The sequence below is a fragment of the Drosophila guanche genome, unplaced genomic scaffold, assembly GCF_900245975.1.
Source record: "Drosophila guanche unplaced genomic scaffold, DGUA_6, whole genome shotgun sequence".
Lineage (NCBI taxonomy): Eukaryota > Metazoa > Arthropoda > Insecta > Diptera > Drosophilidae > Drosophila > Drosophila guanche.
The window spans coordinates 10627541-10645108 of NW_022995744.1; the positions used below are offsets into that span (position 1 = coordinate 10627541).

General features: G+C 39.6%; 1 protein-coding gene across 3 annotated transcripts; it reads right to left on the reverse strand.

Moving 5' to 3' along the window:
* Nucleotides 1-421: 421 nt before the first annotated feature.
* LOC117580221 (facilitated trehalose transporter Tret1) lies at nucleotides 422-17171 on the reverse strand. Of its 3 annotated transcripts, XM_034266628.1 has the most exons (5): nucleotides 16793-17171; nucleotides 9838-9882; nucleotides 2252-2872; nucleotides 1778-2029; nucleotides 422-1714 (listed from the first exon to the last, which is right to left on the reverse strand). In XM_034266628.1, the coding sequence occupies exons 3-5, from the start codon at nucleotides 2846-2848 to the stop codon at nucleotides 1136-1138; spliced, it is 1428 nt and encodes a 475-aa protein (XP_034122519.1). In that variant the 5' UTR covers nucleotides 2849-2872; nucleotides 9838-9882; nucleotides 16793-17171; the 3' UTR covers nucleotides 422-1135. The 3 variants fall into 3 exon arrangements, with proteins under 3 accessions (XP_034122519.1, XP_034122517.1, XP_034122518.1); XM_034266626.1 differs by lacking the exons at nucleotides 9838-9882; nucleotides 16793-17171 and adding an exon at nucleotides 6385-6621; XM_034266627.1 differs by lacking the exons at nucleotides 9838-9882; nucleotides 16793-17171 and adding an exon at nucleotides 6430-6619.
* Nucleotides 17172-17568: the final 397 nt, after the last annotated feature.

Here is a 17568-nt window from a genome sequence, read left to right on the forward strand (position 1 = left end):
GAAAAATAGAAAAACAATGGTCATCGATTCTACGAATGACGAAATGTCACTGCAAGACTATAATAGGCGTTTAACCAACTTGCTGGGACGCATGCAGCGGCTTGAGGAGTCGTTTCACAGACTAAAGCCATTGTGTCTCCGCAGCAGTTTGGAGAGCGTCGATACTCGGGAGGAGGAGGTAGCCACCCCTTAATCTTAATGGTCATTCCATATTCCATAATCTAATAAAACAACAACACGATTATTTACAACATCATATATTGAATATATATATATATATTTTTCATTCCACTTTAATCGTTAGTTAGTTTAACCATAAATACTATATGCACGCCTAACAATGATAGACCGAGAGGCTTTGCAGCTTTTAGGAAAGGAAACCATTCAGGATATTGAATAAAAAATTATAAAATATAAAAAATCGTGTATCTTTATGTGGTTTATTTAATAAAATATATATAAACATATTTCGCTTTGACGCGAAAATAAATAAATGTGGCAAAAGGCGTGGCTTAGTTTACAACTTAAAGGAGGATATGCTAAATGAATTCAAATCGACTGAATGCCTTTCGAAGTAACAGACATGGACAGCTTTAGATACTCGTATACATACATATAGTACATATTCGTAGACACATATATATATATTGTAAAAATAGAAACATTTTATTAAAACCCGAACAAAATGCAATTGTGCCTTAAAATCGTACGGAAAATTCATGAAATTTGTGTGTGTTTAAAAAGAATGCGAAATAATGCTAAATAGGCGTACAATACACACTTTAAACATACACAATATATTAATATACATAGATAATATGTCTTGTTTATTTCTTAAATTGCTGTTGTCTTTTCTGTGGCTGCCATGGCAAGGGAAGAGGTCAGAGAACCTCTTCCTCTACCCTTGCAGTTCGTTTATGATGCAGTGGACCTTCAGTCTTCGCTCTTAGTTTCAGTTTTTGCTGCAACTCCCTATCGCTATCTCGTATCTCTGATTCCCTCCTTCGATCTGCATTAAATTCTACAAACAAAATTCTAACATCAATTGAAAACGCGAACCTAAATCAAACATAAAATAACAGCAAAGTTAACAGTGATTTGCGGCGGTTCAACTTCCAGTTTTCCGATTTTCGCTTTACTTTTCCGCACCATTCACCGCCTGAGTGGTGGCGGTGGTGCTGCTGTTGCCAGCCAACTCCTGTTGGATCTCGTTCAGACTCTTGCCCTTCGTCTCGGGCACGGCAAAGAAGACAAAGAAGACGCCGAGCACTGTGAGGCCAGCAAAGAGCCAAAACGTGCCGCCATTTCCCAGACCCTTGTTTAAATCATCGAATGTCTTGGTGACCACAAAGGCCAGCAGCCAGTTGGTGGTGCCAGCAAGGGATCCAGCAAATCCCTTGATATCGGTGGCAAACAGCTCGCCCATCATCAGCCATGGCACCGGTCCGTAGCCAATGGAGAACATGAGAATGAAAATGCACAAACTGGCCACTGGCAGCCAGCCCAGACTCTCAACCTGGGTGCTATCCTGATCCTGCAGAAAGAAGTACACACCAATGGCGGTGGTGGAGAGGGCCATCACAGAGCCAGAGGCCAGCAGCAGAATGCGACGTCCCAGCTTGTCCACCACCAAAGTGGAGACAAAGGTGGCCACCACCTGCATAATGCCAATCATGATCGTAGCCCATTGAGAGCCAATGCCGGTGTTTGCATCCTGTAAAAAAAAATCAGTTAGTTTCACTCGATTTACAGTCGTTCCTTTGTGATCTGCACGCACCAAAAAGATCTTTGAGGAATAGAAGATGACAGCATTAATTCCACACAATTGCTGGAAGAACATCAGGCCCAGACTGATGGCCAAAGCCTTGCGGGTCACCGGACGATTGAGGGCTGCCCAAACGTTCACCTTATTCTCGCGTATCTCCCGATCGGTCTCATGCAGCTCCTCCAACTCCGGTGCGTAATCGTATTCCTTGCCACGCAGCCACTGTATGGACTTGACGGCACTTTCCGAACGACCTTTTGCCACCTGTTGATTGATGGGGATTGATTCTCAGATTTTCCACTTGATAAGATTTGATTTTTTGTTTATAATGTTATCGTGTGCTTCGCTTGGGCATGCCCCATATCTTTTGGACATTTCCTTGACTTAAGATAGCTGATTGACTTGAAGATTATAGCTACTCAAAACGGTATCTCCAAATCATGCAGGGCGTCAATTAACATAGTTTGTGGGTTTTGTTTGACTTACCAAGTATGTGGGAGATTCCGGCATAAAGAAGAAGATGACGCCAAAGACGATGGGTATAATGCCGCAAATGACGCTCAACCAAAAGACATTGACACCGGCTCCGACAGCATATACGAAAAGGATACCTATGGTGATCATCAGTTGAAAGAAGCTGCCAAGCGTGCCGCGTATATCCTTTTGGGCAATCTCGCCTGTGTACATCGGAGCAGTCACACAGAAGGCACCGCCGGCCAGACCAAGAATGAAGCGAGAGGCATACAAGAAGCCCACAGATGGGGCCCAAATGAGCATGGCCCATCCGACAAGGAAGGGCAGGACCAGCATCAACATCGTCAGCTTGCGTCCAATCATGCTGATGAGGAAGCCAATCGGAATGCACACAAAGGCAGCGCCCAGATTCATGCTGGAGCCGATCCACGAGAACTGGGTGGCGCTGACGGGGAAGTCATAGCCCTCTCCATCGACCACGATCTCCGTTTGGGCAGGCGATGTCCAGCCCAGTACGGTACCGGCGGCAAAAGCACCGCCAGCTGCTGCCAGAGCGGCCACATACTGAGGCAGCTTCCTGGACTTGTTATCGGTGGAGGCGTGCACCATGTTGCCGAGTAGATTCTCCTGATCCTGCGAACAAAGAGAAGGTTCAAGTGTAAGTGAATCGTTCCTCTTTGAGCAACTAAAACTAACTGAGGGCTGGCTATTAGCTGGCTGCTTTAACTACAGGAACTGGCACATACTCAACTCATATCAAATCATTTCTACCATAAGCCGTGATAAGGTCTCTCGTATCTTGCTACCACCCCCCGTCCAGTGATTAGGACCTTTATTGGCGCTACACAACGGTGTACCTAGTGGGTAACCGATAGTGGGCATTCCATTTATGCACCTATATTTATGACACACTTCCATACAAATAACCATCGAACGGACTATTGCTATGGCTATGGCTATGCTCTCTCACGTTTGTGGTCGCTGTGAAGAGCTTCATTATGCCGATCACATAAACAGAAGTCGCGACCCATATACTGGGCCTAACACTTAGATATCGTTCGGATGGACAGGTTCAAAATGATTAACAAAATGGTAAAGACTTTAAATCAAAGCTGCTACGTGCATAATTCTATATGATTCAACATTAAGTTGAGTCTTACTTTGGATTCTACATATGAACGTGGATTAAGCAAGGGCAATTGTGTGATTTTTCTTTAATATGATAAGTTAGTGCTTAATTACTGGAACTTTTAACAATTATTAGCATGGGAATTAACTTAAAGGCATATCAGATAAGAAGTAATCTCTCCTTAAGATTATAATTGAGTAACAAGTTCTATATCAGAATCAAATTATGATTAGTTCCAATTGATTATTTTGTTGGTGCATTTGTTGGAAACTTCTCTGATTAAATTTCACTTCACTTTAAATTACCATTTGACAAGTATAGGAAAAACCCTTCGATCCTTTAAAGCTACACCCATGGCTATTACCGATTAAATATGTAGATATGTAGAACATATGAAGGAGCGCGCATGCCATCGCCATGGGAGGCAATACTACTCATTGACTTCCGTTCATTAAGCCATAAATTCTTGTATAATCGGTAAATAAGTTAAGGTTATCGCCTGCCCCACAAATCAATCAACAATTGCCTAGGAATTCATTTACATTTTCTAGGCATAGTACAGAGAAAAGGTACATCAGATGATCTTGTGGAATGGTTATTAGCTTTTTGCAGGATTGGAGGATTGGAGTTCAGGGTTCCGAATTTATTATTCGATAAATTTAATTAGCCTCTGTCAAAGTTTAAAATATTTGTAATGAAAAAACGTATTTCTTTTAAATTTTAGAAAGGAAACTCTTTGTGGGAAAACTCTTTAATGTTTCCGCGTTCATGTGTGATTTATAGACATTTTCTCTCGGCATTGCCTCTTCCTTTATATCCAGTGTGTCGCCGCCCACTCTTGAAGTGTTCCCTGTGTATCCCAAATCTCAGCCCACATGACAGACATGAGCCAGAGAGCTCGGGAACAAATCACTTCCGTGAAAAGCAAGCAAAGCGTCACAGAGGGGAAACTGCAGCTGGATAGTGGAACGACGCCCACATACATATTTACTTGGTGTCGGGACACACCTCCGGCCTGCTGCCAGACTGCCACAGACTGACAGTAAAAAGTAAACGAAGCGTTAAAGCCCAGAGCCCACTGAAATCGATAGCTGCCTCTCGACTCGCGACTCTGAGCTCTGGTCTGCTCTGCTTGGCTGTTCTGGCTGTTCTTGGTTTGATTCCGTCTGTTCCGTCTGTGGCTAATGTGGTCTCTTCAATCCCCTGCCTAGCATTCTGAATCTAAATTTAGATTAAATACTAAACGAAGCTCGCGAGGAGGAACTCGTTGGGAGCCCCTAAGTGGGCGATGACCCGCCTGCCCCCCTTCCTTCTGACCATCAGCTCCTTCCTTTTCTAGAAGAGAGCGAGTGTCAGCGACCAAGCCAAGTCCAAGTTCGTTTCAATGTCAGTGGCAGTAATGGCAGTGGCAAGCGGGGCGCAACAGTGCGCGTCATACTCGTATGTATGCAAAGAATGACATTCCATTAAACTGGTTCACAAAATTAATAAAGCATAAAGAAATTCCACTAAAAATACTTTATAATCATTTGACTAACTCTCGTCCAACCTGATTTATAATGCTCCCGGCCTATAAATAATTGAATTTTCATTTCGGTAATTTTAAGAATTCCCATTTGGATATTCCGGAGGTTCCATAACAACGGAATCTTGAGATTACAGCAGGAAAAAGGGCAAGAATCTTTGAGATTTCTTTTAACATTGCTTAAAGGAAAATGTTTTCTGCTATTAAAGATGGAAACTGATCGGTCAAGTGCATTCCCTTTACATTTTGCCATTTTCTCTGAGTGTAGAAGGAAGATATCCATTTTGCATAATCCCTAAAAATAGGTATAATTTATATAAACGAAAGTGACTTCATTTTTTATGAATAAAACAAAGCCATCAACATTATGTTTTATAATGCCAGAAATTTGGCTACTTCATTGTTATTCCAATGCTATGTGTCAGGTCAGGTGGTTTTTCGACTTCTGTTGCTCCAGTCCAAATCTATTCAAATGCTGAACACGATTCGGCGATTTGTTGTTACCATTTTATCTGGGATTACGGCAGAGTGTGGCACAAAACAGTCCATGGTTCAACGCTTTATTTATTTTTAATATTTTCCGTTGAATTTTATGACTAATTTTCTCCACCCATTGAAACGAACATTCATTCCAATGAATGATCAACAATGAATGACATATCCATATTATATCTTAGTTATTATTATTATAAATATATAAATGCACTCTACTCCCCTTCCCCGAGGAATTGGTTTATTTTTACCATACGCCCCCTTTTTCTTTTAATTATATATTTGTCGTTCTATTTAGGGAATATCTTTGGGAATATCTTTGGTCTTGGCTGTCTCTTTCTGAACGTTGTTGACCTTGTCCAACATGGAACATAAAAATAGAAAGTCTTCAACATGTTCCCCATGGCCTGGGGCTCTCGTTACGGTTGATAAGCTCAACGATCTATCATTTTGGGCTGTGATTTTCAGTTAATAATGATGAAAAAATGAAATTAGTTTGGTTTGGTTCATGATATTTTCATGTGTGTAGAAAAATGTAGATAAGTATATTGTCTGGAGAGAAATAAACAATTCAACTGCTGATAATTGCTTCTTCAACTATTTATATCTTGTATCTTTTGTTTTCCAGCGGCAAAATATTTTTGCTCTCAGAACTGGCGTTTACTTTACAAACAGTTGAGACTGTGTTTGCTCTTGGACAACTTTTAACATCTATAAAACGATTTTTTTTTGGTACCCTAACTGGGTACATTTGCAATAAGCTTATAAGCTTCAGGGTGGAAAAAAGTGAAGCTAAAACACCTCCCAGAAGAGTATTCCTATTAAAGAAATTACCATGGAAAGGGTTAATATTTTGGATTAATTTCGCACTGTTCTACTTGAACTTTTGCTTTGTTTTACTTAACGAATTAGCCATAAGTGAACCTTTAACCTTTGGTATACCCATCACCAGGAAGTGTATCTATGAAATACGAGTAGAATCTTTTTGGGTTTGCCTACATGGGGTGTGGTGGAGCCATTGTCATTGGCTTTGATGATTTTTACCGCTTGGCGGGAGCCATATTTGGCCCCGTTCTCGGCGGCCTCGAGCAGGTGGGAGCTCTCCTCATTGCTGCTGCCGGGCTTCCTCGGGGCCTCCTCTGCCCCAGCACTGGAGTTGCTCGATGAGGCTGTTGACATCTTTACGGGATTATGTAAACTGCGGTTGGGTTTCGGGTTGTTCCTGGAGCTGTTTACTCTAGGGATATGTTCTCTTCACCGATATGTTGTAGCTTTCCTTTTTTTCCTGATTTTCTTGCACTTTTTCACACAGTGCACTCCACGGCACTGCGGCGCAAAATTGGTTAAATAATAAATCGAGCACTGAAACGTCTGGATATGTACACTTGTACGTATGTCCTTTATCTGAGACTTTTGTCCTTTATCGCTGTGGCCACCCACGTAGCATAGAGAATACTTTCCGGCGCATGCGCACTCAATCACAAAACATGTTGCTGCCCAAAAACGACCAAAAATATTCTTTCTTTCTTTCTTTCTGCACTCTCAAAGACCGAAAATATTTGTTACACCAATATGTTACAGATTTAAATGGATTTATATTTTATTTTGGATATATTGATGGTTCACAATTTTCAAAAATTTCCGGATAAGCAGCACAAACATCCGGGTATCCGTATCTTCATATCTTTAAACCGCACGCAACGAATGATGGCTAGCAAATGGCGCGCCAAACAATAAAAAAAGGCCTTCGCCGGGCTCTGGACTTGTTTTCCTCTCTTTCTCCATCTTTCTCGCTCTCTGTTTCTCGCTGTTGGCTCTCTGTCTCTGCGAGAACTGGTCCCTCTCTCTCTTTCAATGTCTATGCCGCATGGCTGGTCTGCCATGGTATGGGCATGGTCTTGGGGTAGGGTTGCGGGCTACGACGATGACGCTGACGCTGTCGTGAGGCTATTGACTCTCAAACTGGAATTGAAAGCCCCTCAGTGTTTTTATATTATTTTTATTTTGATTTCTTCTTATTCGGCTTTCTGGTGTTCTGTTGGAGTGTGCAGGCCGGCGACTGGTTGCAGTAGATGTGCATGGCAGAAGGCAACACATGGAAGACATTTCCTGATTTTACGCCTTCGTTTTGTTTTTGCCGCATGCTGTGGTTTTTTCTCTTTCAAGGAACTTTATTTATAATGGGGTCAATGCAAATTTATGGATCTTGCAATTGAACTCTGAATCTGCTTTGGAAACTTCTCCAATTGCTGGTGAAAATTGCCACTCGAACTTTGCAAAATATTATAAAATCGGGGGAAATTAATCGTAATTCTTAAATGTAAGTGCATTTTTCTTTGAGTGCATGAATGTATCACAGCAATTGCATAGCCACCGACATTCAGTTCATGATGAAAAAGATTAGCAATTCAATCAATTTGTTTATTGGATCGCTTAGCCAGGGAGAAGAAATTTCAAAGTACCTACATTGTAGAATATATAATCGTAGATCCGCACGCTGCATACACTATTGAGGGCATTTCCGTATGCACACAAAGATTAAGATGCAGATACAGATACAAATACAGATGCTTTCCCCTCTTTAGATTAAGACTCGAATTTTGATACAAAACAAAGTGGGGCATGTGTGCAGCTATAGATACAAGTACTTGTATTTGTGTAGAATGAATATCCATTATAATTTTCAATCCCATTTGCCCAGGCATTGTTTGATTAGCTATGCAAACGCATACAACTCGTACATAAATTCCATTGATCTATGTGGATCACGTGTCGTTGGACATGTTGCTCGAAAGACCCTCAAAACCATTTATTATGCTTCCTATCTACGGTCTCTGAGTCTCAATAAAGTACGTCTTTTTCTGCTTTTGGGTTTTATTTATATTTTTTCAATGAATAAACATGACAGTGCATTGAGGCTTCTACCTATTACATTGCGTATGAGTAAATGGGTCGTCAGGTAAGAAAAGTATTCGAGTGTTTTCGAAATGTACGTAAGTTTGCTGGTAAATGAGTTTAGAAATTTTGGAAAGTACAAAATAGGCAGAGTGGAGTGTGGTGGGAGTGGGAGGTGGGAGTGGAAATTCGAGAATTTTAATGATTAATAAATTAAATGCATATTATTGTAGAGTTTTAAATGGTAAAAAGATATGTTCACCATATATTTAATACATTTATGTATTATTTATCATTATTTATTAAGCAATTGTAAGCAAACAACATTACGAGCTTCCTTCATCTACAGCAATTACCTCGCCAAAAGCTTTTGCACATGCTCTTAGTTGGACAAAAGCCTCGGTTAAATCCCACCGTGGTTCCTCCTCATCCTTTCAGCATATGAAAACGCTGCAAAGCCAAGACTTGGAATTCAACCAAACATTTGGCACGCTTCATGCTGGGATCAGGCGCACAGCGGCGCCTAAAAGCATGCTCACCTGCTGCGAGTATTCCATTTCCATATACAGAAATGTATCTCGGCATCTTTATCTACACGCAATCCGCAACTGTGTGTATACATATATGCCAGTTTGTGTCCGTGTGTGTGTGTGTGTGTATTAATTATGGTAGCGGCAAGACAAGGGCGAGCAAAGGGCTAAAACAGCTCAACAACTCAAGGAATGATGAAATGCCGGCATTGGCTTGGCCTGGCGTGCCTTTACGTAACTGCAAACCCAGAAGCATTGGCCCCCAGGTTGACATAGTCTCTGATTTCTGTTTGGCCTACGTCAGTGGCTACGCCACGCAACGGTCTGTATCTGACAGATACAGACACTCTGGGGCATTTAGAGGGGCGTGTGCTGCGCGCGTGACGTCACAGAAGCCAAGCCCCAAATCTCCACCAATCAGCACAGAGTACATGAACATGTGGATACATTTGTATGTGCATATTTGCATGGCTGGCCTGTACGCGTGTGTATCTAAATGCTTTCTTTGTCTTTGCCAGTTGCTTTGCTTGCACATAAATCACGCGATACTCTTGTTTAGTTCTTAGTTCAAGTGCAACTACCAAATATTTCTGCTGACCCAACCATCGCCATCATCGTTTCGTTCTTTATCTACGACCTACATTTGAACTTGTGACAGGGCCAACATGAAGCTGATGAGTACCAGCCAGCCAGCTAGCCAGCCACAAATTTCACAAGTATTATGGATTACCCAAAAATCAATAAGGCAACCTCAAGGTGAACGTATCTCTAGATACATTTGTGTGTGCGGCATGTGGGCGGGATTCTTGTCCTTGGTCAGAGCGAAAAAAGAGAACAAGTCATTCAATTGTTCGCCAAGTTCATGAAATTTCCAAGATTTCCCTCGAAACATTAATTTATGGACTGTCCAAGAAATGTTCCAAATTGTGGGTCAGTAGGACAGACAGCATTTTCAAATATATTACTTTTTAATGTTTTTTTTGCATTGCTTAATTATTTATTAAGACGACATATTTTTTATACTTACACTTAAATCTCACGGGTATTAAGGGAAGGAAATTAAGGCGTTATTCTGGAAAAGAAACAAGATTTTAAATTAAATATATTTTTAGTGTGCAACTATTACTTTCTCAATATATGGGTTCAATTTAAATATGTACAATATCATTACTTTATTTCATAATTTATTGGTGTTGTTTTTTATATAAAAATTGGTTGGACTACTTGTAATTATTTTATTTGAAAATATATTTTAACTTAAATTGAAATTTGAATGTAACTAGTGTTTACATTATTATTATTAATTTAAACTTTTGTATGTTATTTATTTAATATATTTTATTATTCCATTCTAACATTCGAATCACAGCTTTTCCCTTTAAATTCGCTAACAGTCAAAAGCTGAACGTTGCCAAGTTTCATTTAACGCAAGCTTTTCGTTCCTACATTTAACTGGTTACAATTAATCTGAAACTGTAACACTCCAAATGTAGCTCTAAAACTGTAGAGCAGTGACTAAAGCGAAGCTTAAATTGAACCCGAAGTGGGCTGAAGTGCTAAATAAATATTATTATTGTTAATATTTACATATTTTTGCAGTGGAATTTTCCAAACATTTGTTAACTTTTTTAATATATGCTGCAGACCAAAACTTTTTACTACAAAATCTTATGCTTTATATCCGAATGGCTTAAAAAGCATATATCCTTTAATTTTACATTTAAGTTTCCATTAAATATTAATGCATATCGTTCCACAATTATCCGAACATAGGCATTTAACTGCTCTGTCCATCGATGAAATTGTTTTCGGTCAGACTGACAGACATCAGAAGAAAGCAAAAGAGATGTGTGGATGTGTGTGAGGGGGAGCTCTTATCATGGAGCGGAAACCATGAAGCGAGATTAGAACCGAAGTACGAGCATTCCCACGGGCACAGGAGGGGGTATACGGTCACCGGGTTTATCTCGGTCACGACTTATCGGAGTTATGTCATTCGATTTGTATTTCGGCTGGTAAATCGCTTTATGGCTGCCATCGAACCAATAGATTTCCATATCGGGACCCCAGCCAAGTCATTCCAGATATGGTTTTGTACTAACATTTGAAGTATTTATGTGCAGACTCGACGTCGACTTCGACTCATTGATTGAATGCATTGCGAATCGGTCAATCGGGGCCCGATGACTATAAATACTCTAGAACGATATGCTTGATTGACGGATCATAGAGCGATAAATGCGACAATATAACAGTATAAATGCCGGCGTGCAAGCCCCCACATCTACAACCACACCCACATCCACATCAACCATAATCAGAGATCAGAGAACCGAACCACACACAGCGCAGAACCTTAACAAGAGATTTCCTTATTAAATTCACTAAAAAGCGAAACTATTTTAAATACAGTACCTACACATAGCGCGGGAATTTATGAGAGTCAATTGAGCGCACTTTACTTTGATTAAATGAAATCTTTATGGGATTGCTTGCTTTCAGATATAAGAAATGCCTGGAAAAGAAAACACAGAAACATGGGGGGCTATGGCCGAAAGATATACATATCTACTTAGTCAGAAATGATAAGGTTTGTGAGCTAAACGAGGGGGAGCACAAAGGGAAGAGGATATTTTCGAAAAAAGAGTTGTCTGCTGAAATCCAGTTATTTGCGGTACCTTTAATCTGCTGTAGAACCCGATTAATTATTTCAAGTAAAATACGAGGCTACTCGGCGGCCTCTAATGGGGATTGCCCTTGGATCGTGGAACGGAGCCAGCCGATTCGATCAACCATGAAGCTGCCCTACAGAGGAGGCTCTCTGCTGCGCTGTTCTTGGCCGGGTACAAGTTCAAAGTCTTAGCACTTGATTCCCATTCGTGCCCATTTGTATTGTTATTTAGCAACAATTGAGATTGAGATTATGTTTTATTCAAGTGGAGCTGTTGATTGAAGGAGCCAAAATTGTGGGTTTCGCAGTGACGCAAAAGCAAACTTAAGTTGTGGACGAGCCCCAAAAAAAGAAGGTGTCGACAGATCGGAGTCCTATTTGGAGGCTGGGGCATGGGGCCTGCCGCCAGTCGCCTATCGCGGCGACTGCATTCAATGAGGGGTCAGTGCGGGGTTTATCAGTGGGTCCAAATGGGCCGTTCGTTGTCTCTCGCCTGTCGCAATTTCAATCATCTATATTATTTTTTTTATATTTTACATTATATTTCATTACATGTGCACATTTTCCTCTTAATTTTCCGCCAGCTGCGTGTGCTGGGCGCCTAATGACTGGAAAATGTTGAAAGCTCAACCGTTTGCCATTATGTATTACATTTTGATAAGACTCTACACAGTAGTCGTGCTGATTAAACCTTAACCCGGCAAATTGATAAGACGTGGGGCTTTCTGGGCTATTTAGATGTCTAATTAATGTGTCGCACAAGCCTTTTAAGCGATTTTTCCCGGACCATTTGCACACATTTGTTAACCTTAGAGCACCTTATCGGCGCGTTTTATTGACGCCAAGAAATTTGCTTAATCAGCATGCGAACCTATAGTAATTATAACTATTTTCATGGTTCTCTAGACAACAGAGCGCTAATTTGTGTGAAAAGTACATCAAGAATATCAATTTGTTAAGCCATTCTGAAGGTTTAGTGCCTATATCTAAGTTCTTATCATGCCTATATAGATAGCCATTCAAGCTATCAGCGTAGGATATCGATCAAGGTTTTTTTTTACACTGATTAAAGTGGGCAACGATTGACTAATTGAAGAATCCGACAAGCCGCTATCAATTGTGTATCCAGGAGTAAATAAGATAGCATTCAATGGAAATGAATGACTCTTGAGATGGAGACATATCCACTTGCTTAATCATTTGTAAATTATTATAAGCGGGTGTAAATGTCTTTAAAATTACATAGTACAGCCTGAGGGCATGGGCGTGACATTGGACAGCATTGACATTGACACTTTGCCATGTGTTTTTCCTAGACGATAAGCAAATGAAGAACAAAACGTACGACCAGAGATTTTTGAAACGAAACTTAAATGTCTCAAATTCTGGCACTTGGAAACACTGATAAGAGGCCTTAGTGGACCACACACACAGAGTGGCCTCGACACGCACCAATCACTCAACTTTGGGAATACGAGACAATAATAAGCTCAAAAACAAATTAGAATAAAGCGTCTGTTCGACTGTTTCCGAGAGTCCTAATAAATTTAAATTAGAGGACATTTCCGCTTATACTCGTACAGGAGATATTCACACCATCAATTAGAACTGAAACTGAGACGGGTGTATACAATAAAATGCAACTTTTGATCATTTGCCGCCATGAAAACGGGTTTCTGTTCTGTTTGCTGGAACGATAATGCGCCACCCCCGTACTCCCCCGTTATGAAAACAGATGTAAAAATATAAATAAACCCAAAATTAATGTATGTAATTTCAGTTTCTTATTGAAGCGAGGGCTATTTTCATTCACTCCATTTACATAAGCTTGTTGTTGGCCAAAGGTGTCTTTGTTTTGTGATTCAGAAATAACAAGTGCAGAAATATTTACACACGAACCGAGGAATTTTCGGTAAGAGATATTATCGGAGGAGTTGTTATTTTCATACAAGAATTTTCATTGGAAAGTATAGATTTTCAATCCTTTAATCTAAAAATCTCCTACATTATAATTGAATTAAATTATTTCTTTTTCTCCCGCACGCTGTTTAAAGTTTGAGTGACATTTATAACGGGAAATTGCTACCTTTTTTTTGCAGGCTGCTAATCTTTCATTTAATGATTCATTTCCGCTTGGAGAACAGAAATCCGAATACTATATGGAAAACTAATATAAGTGAGAGCACCATAAAAAACGGAATCGAAAAACAGTCATCAACGTCAACGCAGTAGTGCAGTGTGCAGCGGGAAGCAGATGTCTGTTTGACTGAGTGACTGACTGATTGTTTTGCGGGGAAGGTGAACGAAAGGGAAGATAGAATTTGTCGACGTGCCCCCACTTTTGTTTCTACTTAGTATTCCCATAAAATGTACGGAAGAGCCCGAACCGAATGACCGTAGAGGGAAGAGAATGAATTTAAGGAAAAAGTAGTTTAAATAAAGTTCAATAGATTCAAGAAATTATCAATATTATTGGATCATAGTTGATGAGAAGAAATATTTAATAATAATAAGTATGTCTGATCGCAGTCAACAGCTGCACTTTGTTTACCAAAATATTGACATCATTATATTGGAATTTTGTATTAAATATTTAAATTGATGCTTTATTTACAATACACTAAAATCAACAATATTTCGTTTATTTTCAGTTAATGAATCGAACGAGAGAGACAGGAGAGAACCTGTTCAATAAGCATAAAAAACGTGTCAACAATTATGAACCCATTTGAACTTGCGTAAAGGTAAGCGATTTTAAAAATATTATATTAAATAAAATATTAAATTGAAATGAAATATTAGCCAAAATTGACCAACAAATATAGAGGGGCTTGGCAATTGATATGTGCTCAATATATATATATATATATATATCTTTTATATATAATATATTTTATGAATTGAAAATATACACAAATCTATAAATATTTCGCAGCCACAAATTTTCAGAAATTTCCATAAAATATGCTCTCTTGAGGAAGATGCCTCTTGCTCTCTTTCTCTGTATAGATCATCCACGAAAGATCTATTTTATTTTTCAAGTCTGCGTGTGGGTGTCGCCAACTTTTTATACGCCTTTCTTTTGATTTCGATACCAACTTGACGTCACAGAAAATTCTTGCGTCTTAGCGTGGATATAATAGATATATTCGGATATAGAAATATATATATATATATAAAAGAACATATTTGAACTTGACAGAGAAATGTTTTCCTTACAATTTCTTTATTCAATTTCCATTGATTACAAAGCTAATCACAATCCACATTGAATTGATCTAGTGGAATTTATTTTTGTGCGCTTGTTTACACCTTTGCAAGTGGAACGCCCCAGTGCGTTGACGTCACATTGTGCTACGAATGGATTACCACAAATACGCCCAACCTCTCTCCCACTGGGTACACGTGATGTAAATTTTCCCGCTAGCAGTTGTTGTCTTTAGAGTGGGTGACAATGCCCTCCCCCCTTTTGGACAATTCTCCACAAATTGCAAATTGGTTCTCTCTATCTACATATCTATCCCATCTGTCTATCTGTATTTCCATTTCCACGAAAGGAACCCCCCGGCTTGAAGCACACGAAGCTCTACTATGTGTTTGCCCTTGAACTTGGCCGCGATAATTAGATTTCCTCCGTTCTGTGTTCTATTTCCCCTCTGTGAAAGTGAAGTAGATGAGGCCGGAGTCGGTTGATGACTTGCTGCCTCGTAAACAAATGCAAAGTGTTTGACTTTAATGAGCTGCACTGCATTTTCTCTGGAAAACATTGCAAGTTTATTTTTAAAGGCAACATGGAGACTTCCGTAACATTACATTTTGACAATTTCTCTAGGAAAGTATAAGGAAAACAGAATTTCTTTGATTTATTCCGCTCAGCTTAGGGAGTTTTTCCTTGCGATTCGTGGGTCTTTCTGTGGTCTACAAGCTAAAGTGCACATAAGACCCAAACCCAATCGCTCCGACTTATTGCTTACAATGAAAGCTATCAGCAATGAAGTTGTTTTCAAGTTGATTTCGTATCTGTTCTATCCGCTTATCAAATGATCTAAAACATCCGGCCCGAAATCAATCAAAATTAAATGCTTTTATTTAAGATCCGTTGCACACGAAGCCTCAAACGAACGTGAACGTGATTTTCAATTTAATTTGAGAGGTTTAATTCCCAATGTATTTTAAACAGGCAACCGCAAGATTATAAGGTATATGGGGGGGATTTTTCTGTGTATATATCTGGAATTAAGCTGTTGGGAAAATTCGTTTGAATAAAGTCTGGATACCATACCATAAGTAAATGAGGTAAATCAGGTGGTTTATGAATTGGATTTTTTGTTTGTCCCACGTTCTGTTGACATTTGGCACGTTCCAGTGTCTCATCGAATTAGCGCTACAGTCGGCACAACAAAAACACAATACAAAAGCACTTCCCCCCTTACCCAAAATGCAGCACGCAAAAACTTGTTATTCGGCGGCTACTAAGGGCCTTTCGATAAGGTGCACAACAGCCGAAAAACGCGTGCAACCCCTAATTAATCATTAACTTGCTCTTGCAATCAAAACAAGTGCAAAGGTTAGGCATGTTCTACGTCTATGCCTATGACGAGGCAACACATAGTCCCATACGAATATTTTTCCAAGCAAATGTCAATGCTCTTAATTATGTGCTTAGAAGGCAACCCACAGCATTTCTTCCCTACTGGCGGGAAATAGGGAAATCGGATTACGTTTCTTTCTCTCTGTTTTATATTGTTCTGCGTTTTGTTTATGTTATTTCATTTTCTTTCTATGTTTTATATTTATTTGTAATATTTTGGCACAATGTTGAGGTTTTATAAAAGATTTTCGAGCTAAACTTTGACGTCAAACAATTTCTATTTCCAATTTAAAAACACTTTTCTGCGTTGTTCTATCCTCAGACTAATCTAAGTGATTTATTGAAGTGTTTTCCATGTTATGTGACAGGCGAACTCAACCCTAAATTTCGTTTTTGTTTAAGGGAATGCGTAAAGGGGAATACATCTATAAATATTCGTAATTTATGGAAAACCCCAAACGAAATGTTTTATATTTAATTTTTACTGTACATACAGAACTTGTTTACTTATTATTAATTTATTTATATAAATATGCACATATTTATTATTATTATTTATTTAATTGCTTAAAAGCCACTACTATATTTTTCACATATATTTTTGTTCCTATAAAACTTTGCATATTCTTTCCCGCTCTTTACACATTTTTGTGTGGCTTTTCTTAGTGACTTTAAAACTGTAAAACAAAGACCGGGTAGAAGTGGAAGACCGAAACTTACCCGCAGTCGACTGTGTTTTTGTTCTTGTGCTGCTCTGCTTTTGCAGCTTCCCCACTCTTTGAACTTGAATTGTCCTTTGGCTGGAGCTGGAGAGGAAGTCTGCCGCTTAGTGCTTTTTTTTGTGTTGTTTTTGTCTTTTTTGAGCAAAAGAAAGTGCACGTAATTATATATTAAATTATACAGCAGAGAGCAGAGTAAAATTACAGTTTACTTGTTACAACAAAACAGTTAATTCTTGCGGACCACAGACGCCGACACAGACACACACACACGAATACACCGGGAGGACGGGACACAGTTATGTGAACGAAATGCCTTTTCTCTTCAGTGCACTTTGGCTTTTTGGGGAGAAGCGCGCCCGACGAATTCGCTAAAACGACTGATATCGTTGATATGGACAGGCCTCCGAGTAAGTAGCTCGACAGAATTGTGCGCCAGCAACGACGACGACGACGTTGGCAGCGGTAGAGGCAGAGGCAGAGGCAGCGACAGCGACCTGGCATTCTCTGGTGCCAGCGCGGGAAATGTACGAAATGTTCCGAAGCTCTGGTTTGTTGTTTTTTTCGTTTAGCTGTTTACTATTTTGCACGGTTTATGCTTAATCTTTGAGCGCCCATTAAATTCAATAAGCAGCTGCGCTCCGTCTGCGCTCCAAGCGAATCTTTTGACGTCACAGCAGACCTTTGGGCTGGGGTAGAAAGCCGACTCCTTGCTATGGAATTTCATCACGTCACAGTCAAAAATATACAGACACACGCCCCATATTGTAAGCTTAA

Bases quoted from the DNA above. Each gene is read 5' to 3' on its own strand.
- LOC117580221 (XM_034266626.1), bottom strand. From the start codon at position 6,564: ATGTCAACAGCCTCATCGAGCAACTCCAGTGCTGGGGCAGAGGAGGCC. The intron at 2,873-6,384 runs GTAGGCAAACCC...CTTTGTTCGCAG, and splicing joins ATGGCTCCACCACACCCCAT to GATCAGGAGAATCTACTCGG. The intron at 2,030-2,251 runs GTAAGTCAAACA...ATCAATCAACAG, and splicing joins CGGAATCTCCCACATACTTG to GTGGCAAAAGGTCGTTCGGA.